The sequence below is a fragment of the Maylandia zebra genome, linkage group LG15 (assembly GCF_041146795.1).
Source record: "Maylandia zebra isolate NMK-2024a linkage group LG15, Mzebra_GT3a, whole genome shotgun sequence".
Taxonomy (NCBI): Eukaryota; Metazoa; Chordata; class Actinopteri; order Cichliformes; family Cichlidae; genus Maylandia; species Maylandia zebra.
This window is the reverse complement of record NC_135181.1, coordinates 20,483,272-20,496,440: the sequence shown is the minus strand read 5'-3', so window position 1 is coordinate 20,496,440 and position 13,169 is coordinate 20,483,272. Positions and strand designations below refer to the sequence as shown.

General features: G+C 40.2%; 1 protein-coding gene across 1 annotated transcript in view; it reads right to left on the bottom strand.

The window, feature by feature from the left end:
- Positions 1-865: 865 nt before the first annotated feature.
- man1a1 (mannosidase, alpha, class 1A, member 1) overlaps positions 866-13,169 on the bottom strand; it is a 165,630-nt gene continuing 153,326 nt past the window's right edge. The window contains exon 12 of the mRNA XM_004550657.3: positions 866-8,149. Coding sequence (XP_004550714.1) covers positions 8,023-8,149 — 127 coding nt within the window. The 3' untranslated portion in view covers positions 866-8,022. The remainder of the gene's footprint in view (positions 8,150-13,169) is intronic.

The window sequence follows — 13,169 nt, the reverse complement described above, 5'->3', positions numbered from 1 at the left end:
GCAGATATGTGTAACCACAGTAGATAGCAGTAACTTAAATTTCTTCCACCACCAGCATTGTGGCGACAAAACGCAAAGTCCAAAGCCCACGATCCTTCAGACAAACACCTAGTCAGCCAACCATATGTCTGCAACTCAAAGCATTTAGACATGTAGACACCTCAAATGGAGCATGAGGAACGGGAAGAAAGTTGGTTTAAATGATTGGACGCGGGACGGTTGTTGGTGGTGTTGGGTTGATCTGAGTATTTCAGAAACTGCTGCGACTTTCCCACACAACTATGTCTACAGTTTAGAGAAGTATGGTCTGAAAAAGAGGAAACAGAGTGGATGATAATGTTTTGTTGACATTAGAAAATGGCCAGACTGCTTCAAGAGGAAGGCAACAAATAACCACTTGTTACACTCAAGGTACAGCGAGGAACGAGTACGAATGCACAAAACCTTGAAGCAGACAGGCTAGAACAGCAGAAGACCACACCGGGTGGCACTCCTGTCAGCCAAGAACAGGAAAGAGAAGCTACAATTTACACCGTTCACAGGCTCACGAAAATTGGACAGAAGCCTAAAAAAATGTTGCCTGTTCTAGTGAGATCCAGTTTCTGCTGCAACTGATTGTAAGGCCATAATTTGATGTAAAAAGTTTGACAGAGGGGATCCATCTACTTAAGTATCCCAATGAACACATTAATACCATGCTCTTATTCTGAAAAGACACGTTTAGAGCTCTAAATCTGAAAGTAGTTTTGTGTTCGCAGCCCAGACAAATTTTTAGCACAGGTTTTAAATTCATATCACAAATCCAATAAATTCCACAACAGGTCTGTAGATTAAAATAACACAGTACAAATCCAAAGAAACCACATATTAAAAGATTTTTTATTCACAATAGAAGTGTAACAAATATAGTTTATTAAAAAGTCTGCTGCTCATTAATATCATCTTAATCCATAAGCTCAGGAGATTTTTATATAAATGTCGAGCAGCCAGTTTGCCGGAATGGAATATTTACATTTTTACTCAATAATTATAATATTAACACAATAAAACAGATTTCCCCACAAAATTAAAATATTGCATATAAATGCAAAGTAAACTATGTGCAATGGAAAGATTATCAGCAATATTTTGTACAGATACATTTCTGAGGTTCACACGTTTAAACCCTTTAAAGGAGATTTACGACCATTTGCAGGAATTCAGATTGAGTTCCAGTCATTTCTAGTGGTCGTGTACCACCATGAAAAACAAATGTCAGTGTGGTCTGTATGAGACGTTTAAGGTGGTGTATATTCAAAGAGGACTGACTGACTTTGGTTTGAACTCCTGAAACTGGTGTAATTCTCCTTTAATATTCACTAATAGAAAGGCATTGGAAAGCAACAGACCGTCAACACAATAATCATAAAATCACCAAAGACATTTCAGCTTAATCATGAAAACAACAGATAAAAAAAAAAGTCTGCATGTGAGAATGAACAAAAGCCTGATGTCACACAACGTGAAGCTAAAGCAAACATCAGAAACCAAATACATTCTCCAGATCTCCTTTTGCAGGTAGTGAAACGACCAGTTCAGTGTCAAATAAGAGAGAGAGAAAAAATGTTAAAATGATAAAAATCCAGGTGGACACGAGCAGAAGAGAAACTAAATTTTTTGGAAGAAAAAGCTGGGACTGAGCCCTTTAAGTCTAATTGGGTCAAATGTTTCTAAGAATACAAACCTTCAAAACAAAAGTCTGCACACAGGGCTTAAAAATCGACAACAACATTTATAATCATATGTATACTGCGTTCAACTAATGCCTGGAAAGCAAATTTCCCTGTTGGGAGATTACTCCTCAAAATGCTGCAAATGACTGCTGAAAATATCACGAAATCTCACCCATTCAAATCTCTATTAACGATCATATTTACCTGAGGCTTAAAAAAAAGAAAAGAAAGTATAACCCACACACCATTAAATGTTTTGATCTGTAACCGGACAGAAATCATCGGAAATTTTAAATAACTTAAATCACATCAGAGAGATATCAGTACCTTAATGGTGAAACGTAGCCTTAACTCTTTTCTCTCTTTTATCTAACTGCACACTGGACATTTTTGTGGGTTCAGGACTGTCACAGGGTATTCTTGACCTCAAGAAGATATTTACATGTTAGACTGTAACTTGACCATCTTAGGGAATGACGTGATAGAGAAAATACTCGGGCTGTTAGCTGCAGGTCTTAAATGCCAAGTACATAAAGTATCTAAAACCATCAGGATCAATGTGAACGGCCAATGCCAGGTTCAGACTACACGACATCAGCGAGAAGTTGAACTCGGGAACAAGAACTGGCGTTATGGACGAAAGAATGCCTCACCATGTCCTGACTGCAGAAAGTGTAAAAGAAATAAATAAAAAATAACGCCAAGACCTTAAAAGTGAGGCTAATCCTGCCTTCTTTCTAATGGCCATCAGGGGGCGACCTCTCTGGTTTCAAAAAGAAGTATTTTGTGTCCACAGACCTCTTCTCACCATGTTTTTAGATACCACTGCTACACGTCGTTAACTTTTATCTTCTTTCTCCCAAAGTCTGCATCATTAAAGAGCCTGGTTCTACCGGAGGTTTCTTCCTGTTAAAATGCAGTTTTTCCTTTCCACTGTCACCTAGTGCTTGCTCATAAGAGACTCTTTGATTGTTGGAGTTTTCGCTCTAATATTTTAGAGTCTTTTGATAGATAGAAATGATTCACATTAGTGCCCCGGATTCAATTTAATTCAGTTTTTTTGTACAGAGACAACTAATACAGAGAAAACCCAGCACTTGGAAACAGGGGGAAGGAAAAACTCCCTTTTAACAGGAAGAAAACCCGGCTGAACCGGGCTCAGGGAAGGGCAGCCATCTGCCATCTGCCGTAACGGACTTGGGGTGAAACAAAACATCCTTGTGATTTCTTTGGTCACATTGTTGTAGTCACATCGCTTGCACGGAAGATACTGACCTGTCTGCAAACACTTGCTAGCAAAAAAAAAAAAGTCACTCAACCCAAAAACGGAGAACATTTTTTTTCAAAATAAAAGTCGAGCTTGACAGTTGGAGCTTTTACTACTTTGAAGGGAAATTACGGTCTATGTTTCTGGTTTGTGCTGCCCTTTCTCACCGTTTCACTAGAGCGCAGAAAGTAGTCTAAGAGTGTTTGCAGACACGCCAGTGTCTTCCATAAAAACTACAGGCAACCATGGCGATCAGTTTCACCTCATCACTGTCTACAATCTCCACCAACCACTCAGGGAATACAAAGCTTCTAGGTTTCTAGGTGGTAGCTGACGAATTTCTAGGCCTCCGTGCCTGTGGGCGTAGCCAATAAGTAAAACATAATATTTTGAATTTAAAATCTAATCTGACACATTATAACATATCGTGTAGTCGGAGCCTGTCACAGCAGTCGGCAGAGATCAAAGTAATCGATTACAAATTAAACCCAGCCAGCTGATAACTGTCACTGTTCAGTATCTTAACATTTACTACCAGTAAAGTACAAATTTCCTGTAGTTTTCATCTTTTTCATACAGCAACATAAAAAGGAATAAAAATAAAAACAAGAAATCAGAAGAAAATAATCACACGTTCCCTCATTAGAGGCTTTCTGTTTCAATTAATTGACGTCTCTATTGCCAAACTTGTCGGATGAAGATTCGCGAGCCCGTCCCACTGAACCCAAAACATGGATGAAGCAGAATTTTGTTACCTTGATCAGCAGCCATCAGACAGCGATGTTTACATAGTTTAACCGTGCTGTTTTCAGCTCTCACTGGTTTCTGTGGTTTCATATAAAGCTGCACAGTGTGCTAACACTCTACTGTACAACGAACACTTTATGTCTTTAACTCTTTTTATGTTTTTTTGTCACATCCAGAGAAAAACAACAAAAATGTCCCTACAGTGTAGAAATAAACCTCATGTGATAGATTTGGTCATTTCCCACATAAACAGCTACATTAAGCAGCTCTCCATCTGTTTTGCTCTCAAACCTTTTCCTGTCTGCACGCCTGGCTTCCACTTTCTGTGGAAGATACCAGAAAGCCCCCAAAAAACAAAACCCCAAAACAAAGCGACCCCCCAAATAACCCAAAAAACAAACATAACAAAGCACACTGAAGCGAACAAAGACAAAAATACAAACAAAATATTCTTCGCTTCACATTGGATGGTACATTCATGCGGCTCCCTATAGGTTTTCCCATCAACTCCCAGGTGGTTCCTTCGCCCCTTTTTTCTGTTGTTCTGTAAAGGTGCCAGCTCTTTAAAACCCAACAGACCAGCACACAGCTGTGAAGCTTTCTCTCTGCCAGTCTTTGTCTCTAATCCAATTAAAAACCCACAGCGCCACCTAGGGGTCGGCTCCCAATGTTTCCTATGTTCTCTAGCACAGAATAAATTAACACAATCAGCAGAATTACAACAATACACCATCACGTGGGTAATAAATGCCACTCTAACTAAACCAAACAGTAAGCTCTGCCGTCTGTACAGTGACAGAAAGAACATGAAGAGATTGGTCACAGCTCAGAGAATAAGAAACGATATGTCAGTGTTGGTAAAAACCGGGGCTTGAGCATTTTGGGCTTTACTTTTCCAAACAAAATTAAAAAAATCTGGGAGTTTAGCATCGTGCAAACACAGGACTGTGGTATGGTTTGTCAAAGCTTCATCTTTTGTGAATAGTGGCGATTTTGAGGTGGCAGGAAGTAAAAAATTCTGAATGCTTGGGCACTGAATCGGGAAAAATGGGCTCTTCTAAAGGGAGAGAAGTAGTGCTGTAGTGCTATTCATCCATCTAGATTATTTTGTTGTTAGCCGACTGTTTTTGTAGATATTGGCTGTAGAGATTTCTGCCCTTTCTTGAATATTGAGTTTTTTATGTCTTGATGCATGCTCAATCATCCAAGTAAGTAAATCTCCAAAAGTTGATTCTGTTCATCTGGACGTAGCGTTTTCAGTGGGGGAAACGTTTCGTCACTCACCCAAGTGACTTCCTCAGTCTCAGCTAACTGTGGTTTCCCCAATCTTATGTACTGTTTATAACACTGGAGAAACCTGCAGTCAGCTGAGACTGAAGAAGCCACTTGGATGAGTGACGAAACGTTTCCCCCACTGAAAACGCTACATCCAGATGAACAGAATCAACTTTTGGGGATAAACCTTTTATGAATCCACAAAACTCTACAAACATTCTTGTGAGCGGTTTCATGTATTTCTTTTTCATCAAACTGTGCCCATTAAACGTGCTGAAAGAAGTGCACATAAACCCATGATGTTTTCCTCTTGACTGTATGTTCTCCAAAACTGGAGGACTCACACCAAAAAAATCTAGATGGATAAAACAACACTGCAGGTAAGCTGGAAGATGCAGAACTGATGACGAAACAAGAAAAAAAAAACAGAAAGCACTGATTCTGAAATCCTTACAGACTGATTTACCTGCTCTGAGACACCTGGGGCAAATGTTCTTTAACCTGCTGAGAAAAATAACCTGCACAAGCGTCGCTCAGCCAGAACAAATAAATCAGCTCAGCAGTCATCCTGTTGTTGACTGAACTTTCTAATGACTCACCATCTGTCAGTTTAAAGCTCATTTGGAGGATAAGCAGAACTGAATGTGCAGTTCTATGAGCTAGGCCCTCGCTCCATCAAATATTCAATATAAAGGCTCAAAGTACAACAGTGCTTGTTTTCCCTTTCCTTGTTTGTTGAGCTGTAAATACTTTTATGGACATAGAAGTAGCTGTTGACTTATCAGACTACGGTTATTTAGACTGTAATATTTAGACTTACCACTAGATGTCAGTATAGCCAAACAAATATGTGTTGACTGAGCCCTGCACAGGTCTCAAATGATTAGACTGCGATTCCCAACAGAGACGCAGACTCTGGAGATGGAAAAAGTAAAGCGCATAGGACTTATTTTCGATTTTAATTCTGAACTCAGGACTTTGGTGTTCTGATCTCCCTCTTAGCACAACAAAGCCCAAGTTCCTACCAACTCTTGAGCCATTTATCAAGCCCAACTTACTCCAAACGTCAAATTAAAAAGCAGTTATCATCCTTTAATCCATGTCTAGATTTATTATAATCCTCATCAGAGCAATGGGAGCTCTTAGTTAAAGCTGCAATACTGCTTTGAAACTGCTTTTTGTGTTTGCGAGAGCTGCTTTCTCCCTCCTTTTCTACAGCGAAGGCACTAGATCGAAGACTAAACTGGATTAAATCTGGTTCCTGTGTGGCATCGGGAGAAGTCTTCACTGTGAAATTAAACTAAAATGACCAGGCGAGCGCGACTGTGAAGATACAAAAGCAGCAAACACGGTCACAAACTCTACATGTGAGTGGAGGATGAAAAAAAACGAAACAAAAAAACCCGTTAACGACAGCACGGTGAAGCTGCGTTGCAGTAGTATGGCTTCTTGTGTGTGTGAAGGTGGATAGTTATAGAAGAGTCGAGCGACGGCGTCTCCTCACAGAGGAGGGAAGATCCTACAGGCTGCCCTACGCGGACCTGGAGGACGGAAACAGGAAGAAGCAACACCGCGGTGAAGAAGAGGACGAGGGCTCGACTGATGCACAAGGATTACAGAGGACTGTAATAAATCAGTTTCCTCTTGTAGAGAGCCTGGAAGCTAAATTTTTAATGCATACACATGGTCAATTGTGAGGATATTAGCATTTTCAGAAGATTTCTGTTGAATGTCAGGACCTAATCAGTACCTAATTCTTTCTACAGCTTTCATCCGCACTCCAACTAATCTCCATGCTCCATTACAGCTGTGCAGACATCATCTTTGGAGTAAGACTGTGAAAAGTGGTTGAACGCTCCATCAGACTGAGGCAAATGTTCCTTTTTTTTCTTTTGGTTCATGCTCTTTTCAGTGTTTAAAAGGAAGAAAGAAAAAATGTGTATTTTATTTTTCAGTAAATGGAGAAAAACTGTCGAACGAATTCTGATTCAGTTTTTAAAAAAACCTGTGCTGGTCGAACCCCCAGAGCACATATGAAAAGGAGAAAGAAATCTAAAAGCGGGTCAAAGATGCAGATGAAAAGCAGAAGAAGAATAAGGAGGAGGAGGAGGATGGCTTTGTGTAAACCTCGTGGGGAGAAAGTGGAGTTACTGGCAGGTAATGAGCTGGTGCGGCTGGTCGTCATTTGTCACATCCAACTCAAGAGAAAGGAAGGAGGAAGAAGAGTCGGTTAGGTTTATAAAAAGAGGCTCGGGTTGTGCTGCGGCTTTCCTTTTTTTCTATTCTTTTTTTAAGAAAACCAGCAGTTCTCTGACGACACTATGAAACACTCAAGTCGGTGCAGGAAAGACCGGTTCCTAGTTCCTATTCAGATGTTGTTGTGGTAGAGCAGCAGGTAAAAGACGACACATGTGAAGGGAATTGAGCGTCCGTTCACGCGGCCAGCCAGCCTTGTGATCCTCAGTGGGGAGCTTTTCCTTGGTGTGGTGCCCAAACACTCGGGCTCCATGGTAGTTCATATCAGTGGTGAATGACTGTCAGCGTCCTCCTCCTCATCAAAAATGGCTACTAGCAACAATTAAACTGATGAATAAAGTGATAGCTGGTCACACTGTCCCTCCAAATGAACAGAAAAGCGAAGGAAGTCAAACCGAGGAGTGAAATAAACAGCCTTTTTTTTTTTTCTTTAGATCTTGATTCAAATTATTATGTCTACATTTTGATGAGCTATCATGTTATTCAGCAGTACATATGTTGCTTTGGGTCAGCCTTTGGACTCAACCAGAGAAGAAGAAAAAAAAATCAAGTGAAGGAAAACAAAACAAAAACCCCTGGAGTCTCCAGCGAGAACCCGGCTCCAGCACAAGTGGGTTCAGTTTTGAGCCCATCAACAATATCAGGTGAAGTCTGATCTGTAACCACTCAGGGCTCCAAGCGGCTCAACAGTTTCAGACAGCTGGAGGCTCAGTATACAGGATCGAGGTTCTCACACGTTTCTGGGCGTCGGTGCAGGCAGGTCCGTTACTCCACTTCGTTGGGTCTGTCCGTTTTATCCTTCCTTATGACGGGCAGGGGGTGAGCCTCGGTATTGAAGACCCAGTGTTCGAATGGTAGGTGGTCATCCTCAGAGAAGAGGAGGTAGAGATATCTGTGGGAGAGAAGAAGGGGTCAGATCAAGTTGCTAAACTACGAAATGTTGCAGCAAACTTAGCATAAATGATCCAAAATAAAGTAATGTTTGTGACTGTGCTGTGGTCCCACCCGAATTCATTATTCATAAACTGTTTAAATGCGCTTCAATTCCCTCCTTGATTTCTTTATGAGAGTTATGGAAATCAAAATAAAATAAAATAAAATAAAAACAGTTTACTCCTGAGCATTTCAGCTTTTGCAATATTTATTCGATGGTTTCGCCAAAGCCGTGATGAGACCGATGTGGAACTGAAAGCGAAGAATGGGTGCGACTCTATTTCAGACTGGTTTATGAAACTTGAAGTCATGCAATTTTTGTGCTTCGCTGTCATCAAACCGCCCTGTTATGAAACGGCCCTGAAATATTATTATCCATCAAAGGAGTGATAAGCAAATTGAAAGAGTTTCAGGACAGCTGACGGTCCTGTGGCGTCTTATCAGATTTCATCATGTTGAGTGAAAAACAAACGATTTGTTTTCAACTGGTCGCAAATGAAAATTTAAACAATGGAGCTGAAGAAAAGGGACAAGCTTAAAAAGAAAGCGTGAGCTAAGGATGAAATAATGACTCAGTAGAGAAGCTGGTTGTCCACGAAGCCTTCAAACTCCAGGACAAGTCCCCATCCTCCTCTGCTTGCCTGCCAGCCAAACAAGCAGACAGCAGCGAGTGATTGAAGGCAGACAGGAGTGTGAAGTACGACGGCGTCCTTGGCAGCATCGGGAAGATGAATGCTGGAAGATGCCAGAGTCCCTGAGTCACATTAGGAGGATTAGACTTGTGGGTTCGCAGCTAAATGGGATTGATATTTTCTGTGTCTGCCGAGGTCTGTTTCAGTTGCCTGACCGATGGGGTAATTATTATGTTAGTGTCCAGGCTCGTGGTCAGTTACGCAGTTATTCTGCCTTCCAGTTGTCTGTGGGGGGCCTTTAATGTGAGAAAATGCTAATAACACATTAGCATTCAGAGACACTTTTTTCTTTTCTGTTCCACTTGCCTAGACAAATAGCCAGCTCTCCCTTTTATGTCGATGAAGAGGAAAAATAAATCTCTACAAACTGATCTGAGAAGGAAGTCGGACACTTTGGCTGTGTTGGTTTCTGTGTCTGTGAGTGTTTTAATCAGGAGTAGAGGTGACGCTTGTTAAAATATACTGCCTATAAAATAAAAGCTGGATTGGATGGCACTTCGCCCCCATAAGGCTCTGTTAGGATAACCTTGACTTCCTGTCAACAGCTGTCTGGTATGTGGGGAGGGAAAAAAATGATAGAGGTGGAGGAGGAGGGGGAGATGGAGGAGTGGCTGATATCATTTCTAAGGGAGTAAAGGAAACGGAGAGGATGATAAATCTGCATGAGGCTCGGGAGAAAGAGGCGAATAGAAACTTTGGTCTTTAATCAGTCCATCCATGAAGTCCACTGCTTCATGCATGCACACAGGTTTTGATTTTATGTTATTATATTTGTCTCACATGATCAAATACTAAACATTAGGGAAGCTGTGGAAACCTGTAATGTATATTTTAAACTCTTTCTTGTCAATTAAGGATGTAATTTGAACAATAATCAGCAGATGAACACAGTAATGAAGACATTCATGCTGACGTTAATGGTAACTGTGAGAAACGCTGATATCAGATGTGGGAAATCAATGTATTGATTTGGTATCTTGTGCCTTTAATAAATGCATTCCATTCAACTTTAAAGCTTAATTGCTTAATAAAAAATGAATATTGTACTGTGAAAAAAACAAAACAAAACAAAAAACATAACTCTCAACAGCTTTAATGCTCTTTAGAGAACAACCAAAGGGTCCTTCTCTCCATACTTGTACTGTAATGTAACTGTAATACTTGTACTTGTAATGTATGTACTCCATACATTGAATCTTAAAGCCTTTGAAGAGTCCTCATTACATTTCCACAAAACTTAAAAACAGTTCTTAGCAGCATTTAAAACATGTGCCATAATACCACAGATTCAGAATCTGTTTGTGGCAGGCGGGGGTTCATTTGCACACTCTTATATGTCGTGTGGGCATAGAAACTGTTGGCTCTTCCTCTGAAATCTGTGACTTAACCTCAAACTGTGGTCACCATGAGCTGATACTAGCAGAAAAGCTCAGACGATGAGGCTTTGGCCTCTCTCCCTCTATCGCTCATTCATTATGTTTTGTTGTAACAGTTGCTGGGAAGCTTTTGGTGCACTTAACCTAAGCTGTATTCATCATATCATCTTATTTTTTGTTTTTGTGAGCTGTTGGCGTGTAAGAGACGGGCAGTAAAGACGTGCCCTCAGACAGAGCAGTAAAAGAAGACCCAGCGTGATTGATGATCAGTAGAAAGAACTCGCACAAAGGACCATTTTGGATGTTTAATGTTAAGCTGAACAAGAGTTTTATGCTACAGTCACACTAAAAAAAGTGTTTGGATACGTGTGCTGTGTGAATTGTTTGCTTTGTAGATGGGAATCAGGGCTGAGACGGTGATAAAAGTGGGAATAAGACAGAGTCAGTCTGCGATCAGTCTGTTTGTGATCATCATATGTGTGTAAAACACAGCTGGTTGCCATAACTACTTGCAATCGGTCGCCAACAGCAAAAACATTCAATGCAAACCACCGAATTTTCCTCGTCACGAGGACATTGTTGTCCTGTTTATATTCTAGTGTGACCCTTGGCATAATTTTACACTCCTGTCAGATTGTCACTCGGCATCAGCAGAGACCTGAAGCCACAGTATTGATATCTGATCACCAGTCGTATCAGCTCTAAAGCTCAACTGCACTAAGCTATTTTACAGCCTGTGCGCGCTTTCTCAATGCTGCTGAGTCTCTGACAGCTGATTTTAAATTCGCCTTGAACATTTTTCTTTATTTGCTTCAGGCAACTTAAAAATATTCATGTAAAAATGGATAACTGGTCAGAAAACCGTGCCCTACAACCATGTTCGATTAACAGGAGCAATGAATGCAGAATTTTCAGCCTTGATTCCCCGGCTCTTTTAAGCTTTAATTTTAGCATAGTTCTACGCTGTGAATGGTTGATTGTGTTACATCCATAAAAAATACATTAACTAGAAGCTGCAACTTTGAGCAAAATACTATAAAAGTACCTGAAAAGAACATGTAATGAATAACTCTTGTGTAGCTGCTACTACTACTTACCTGACTCTGGCACTACTGACCCAATGTTTCATAATGACACTAACACTGAATGCTCTCCTTGTTCCTCCTTTGCGTAGTCAGACACACAGAGTAAACACAAACACACACAGCAGAGTGCATGACCACACGCTTCCACCCACGTTAAGCTGTAGCCGAGACTTTTCCTCGTGCTTTAAACAGACTTGTCTTCTTGAGCACAGCTGGAGAGGCGAGAGAAAGCCCTATTAGCCACCAGACATCATACTGCGTGGCTGACAACACGTTTAAAGAGCCATTTTTTGGCTGCACACTCAAACGCTCACACCCTCACGCACACATTAACACATTCAAACTGAGACGTGCACATAAGGGCAGTTAAGTAAAAATATCAGCCATGTATTAAGAAAAAAGTGAGACGGCGTGCTGCCTGTGGTGTGTAAGGACATGCGGTGTTTTTCACAGTTTCTGGCTTTCTCTACTAGATTTCTGCTATTTCAGATCTAATGTATCAAGGCACCGTTTTCAGTCGTGAAGAGGAAGTTTATTTATAATGCTGCAAAATATTCTTTTATTCAGAACAAGTTCTGCACATTTGTATCCAATTCTTTTCATGTTATTATACGTCCCAGAGGAGAAATCATCCTAGTTTAGCTTTGGACTGTTTCGGGAATGCAAAACAGATGTTGAAATGAAAAAAGATGAATATACTCTGGTTTACCAGTAACTCTAAAAGCCTCTTTGTCATCTACAGGATAGAAAGTCCCAGCTGCATTTGAGTGTTTTTTACTCCAGAAGAGCAAAAAGAGGAGGGCACAAATATGACATTCACACCCGAAATGTCAACTCTAACCAAGACAAGACACGGAATTGAGCCACATAACAGTAAACCATCCACATTAAGCCTTTGGTGTTGACCGCATCCCACTTCTGACAAAGAAAACTAACCAAAAGGAAGCTTTTTTGAGTCCTGGAATTACAAGCTACTAAATATTTAGGACTAAATGAGAGATGACAGATGTCTTACAGCTTTTCTCTAGACACAATATTTCTTGTTTGTTTTGGCTTTTTTTAAAATGTAAATTCATCCCACGTAACCAGCTCTGCTGTTTAACTCCAAATTCATCAATTTAGCTCCGCTTTGACAAATATTTCAGGCAGAATGAAAACTATGCATGTGCATGAGGGAGTGGACTTCAATTGGACTTTAAAAAGAACAACATAAATGAGACCTTGAAGTTGTTTATATCTCCAGCTGTCTGTCCACAACAGCGTATAAATGAGGCTTAAGCTTGTAGATGCTACTGGTGTTACAGCAGTACAGCAAGATCTTTGCCACTGGTAAGTCACTTTGGTTCTCCTTCATGTCATCTTTTATGCCAAAAAATGCACTTTTTTTTGATTAAACATAACCAGTCTATAAGAAATCATCTGGTTTAATTGTTATAGGAATGACAGTGCATTTTACTGAGTTGCACAGTCTGGGGCAATAGAAGAAGAAAGCTCTTTTTTATAGCCTACTGCTGAGAGAATTAAGGTTTGTACTTTGTTGCATTTTATTTTTAACCCTGTACTGCAGTCTTCCTTTGTACATATTTCTTAGTACTTCTTTGTAGTTATTTATTAATAAATAAGTAAAATCCTTACAGCTGATATTCCTCTACTTCATATTCATTAAATACAGAAAGCTAAATCTTTGGTTTATACTATAACTAGGTTAACTGTGATTCACGGCTTTTCTCTCTGCCTCTGACCTTTGAATTTCACTGTGAATTGGATTCTGGCCTATTCTGAAAACAGCACATTTATAATCTGTAAAAACATAAACAGTGAAAACA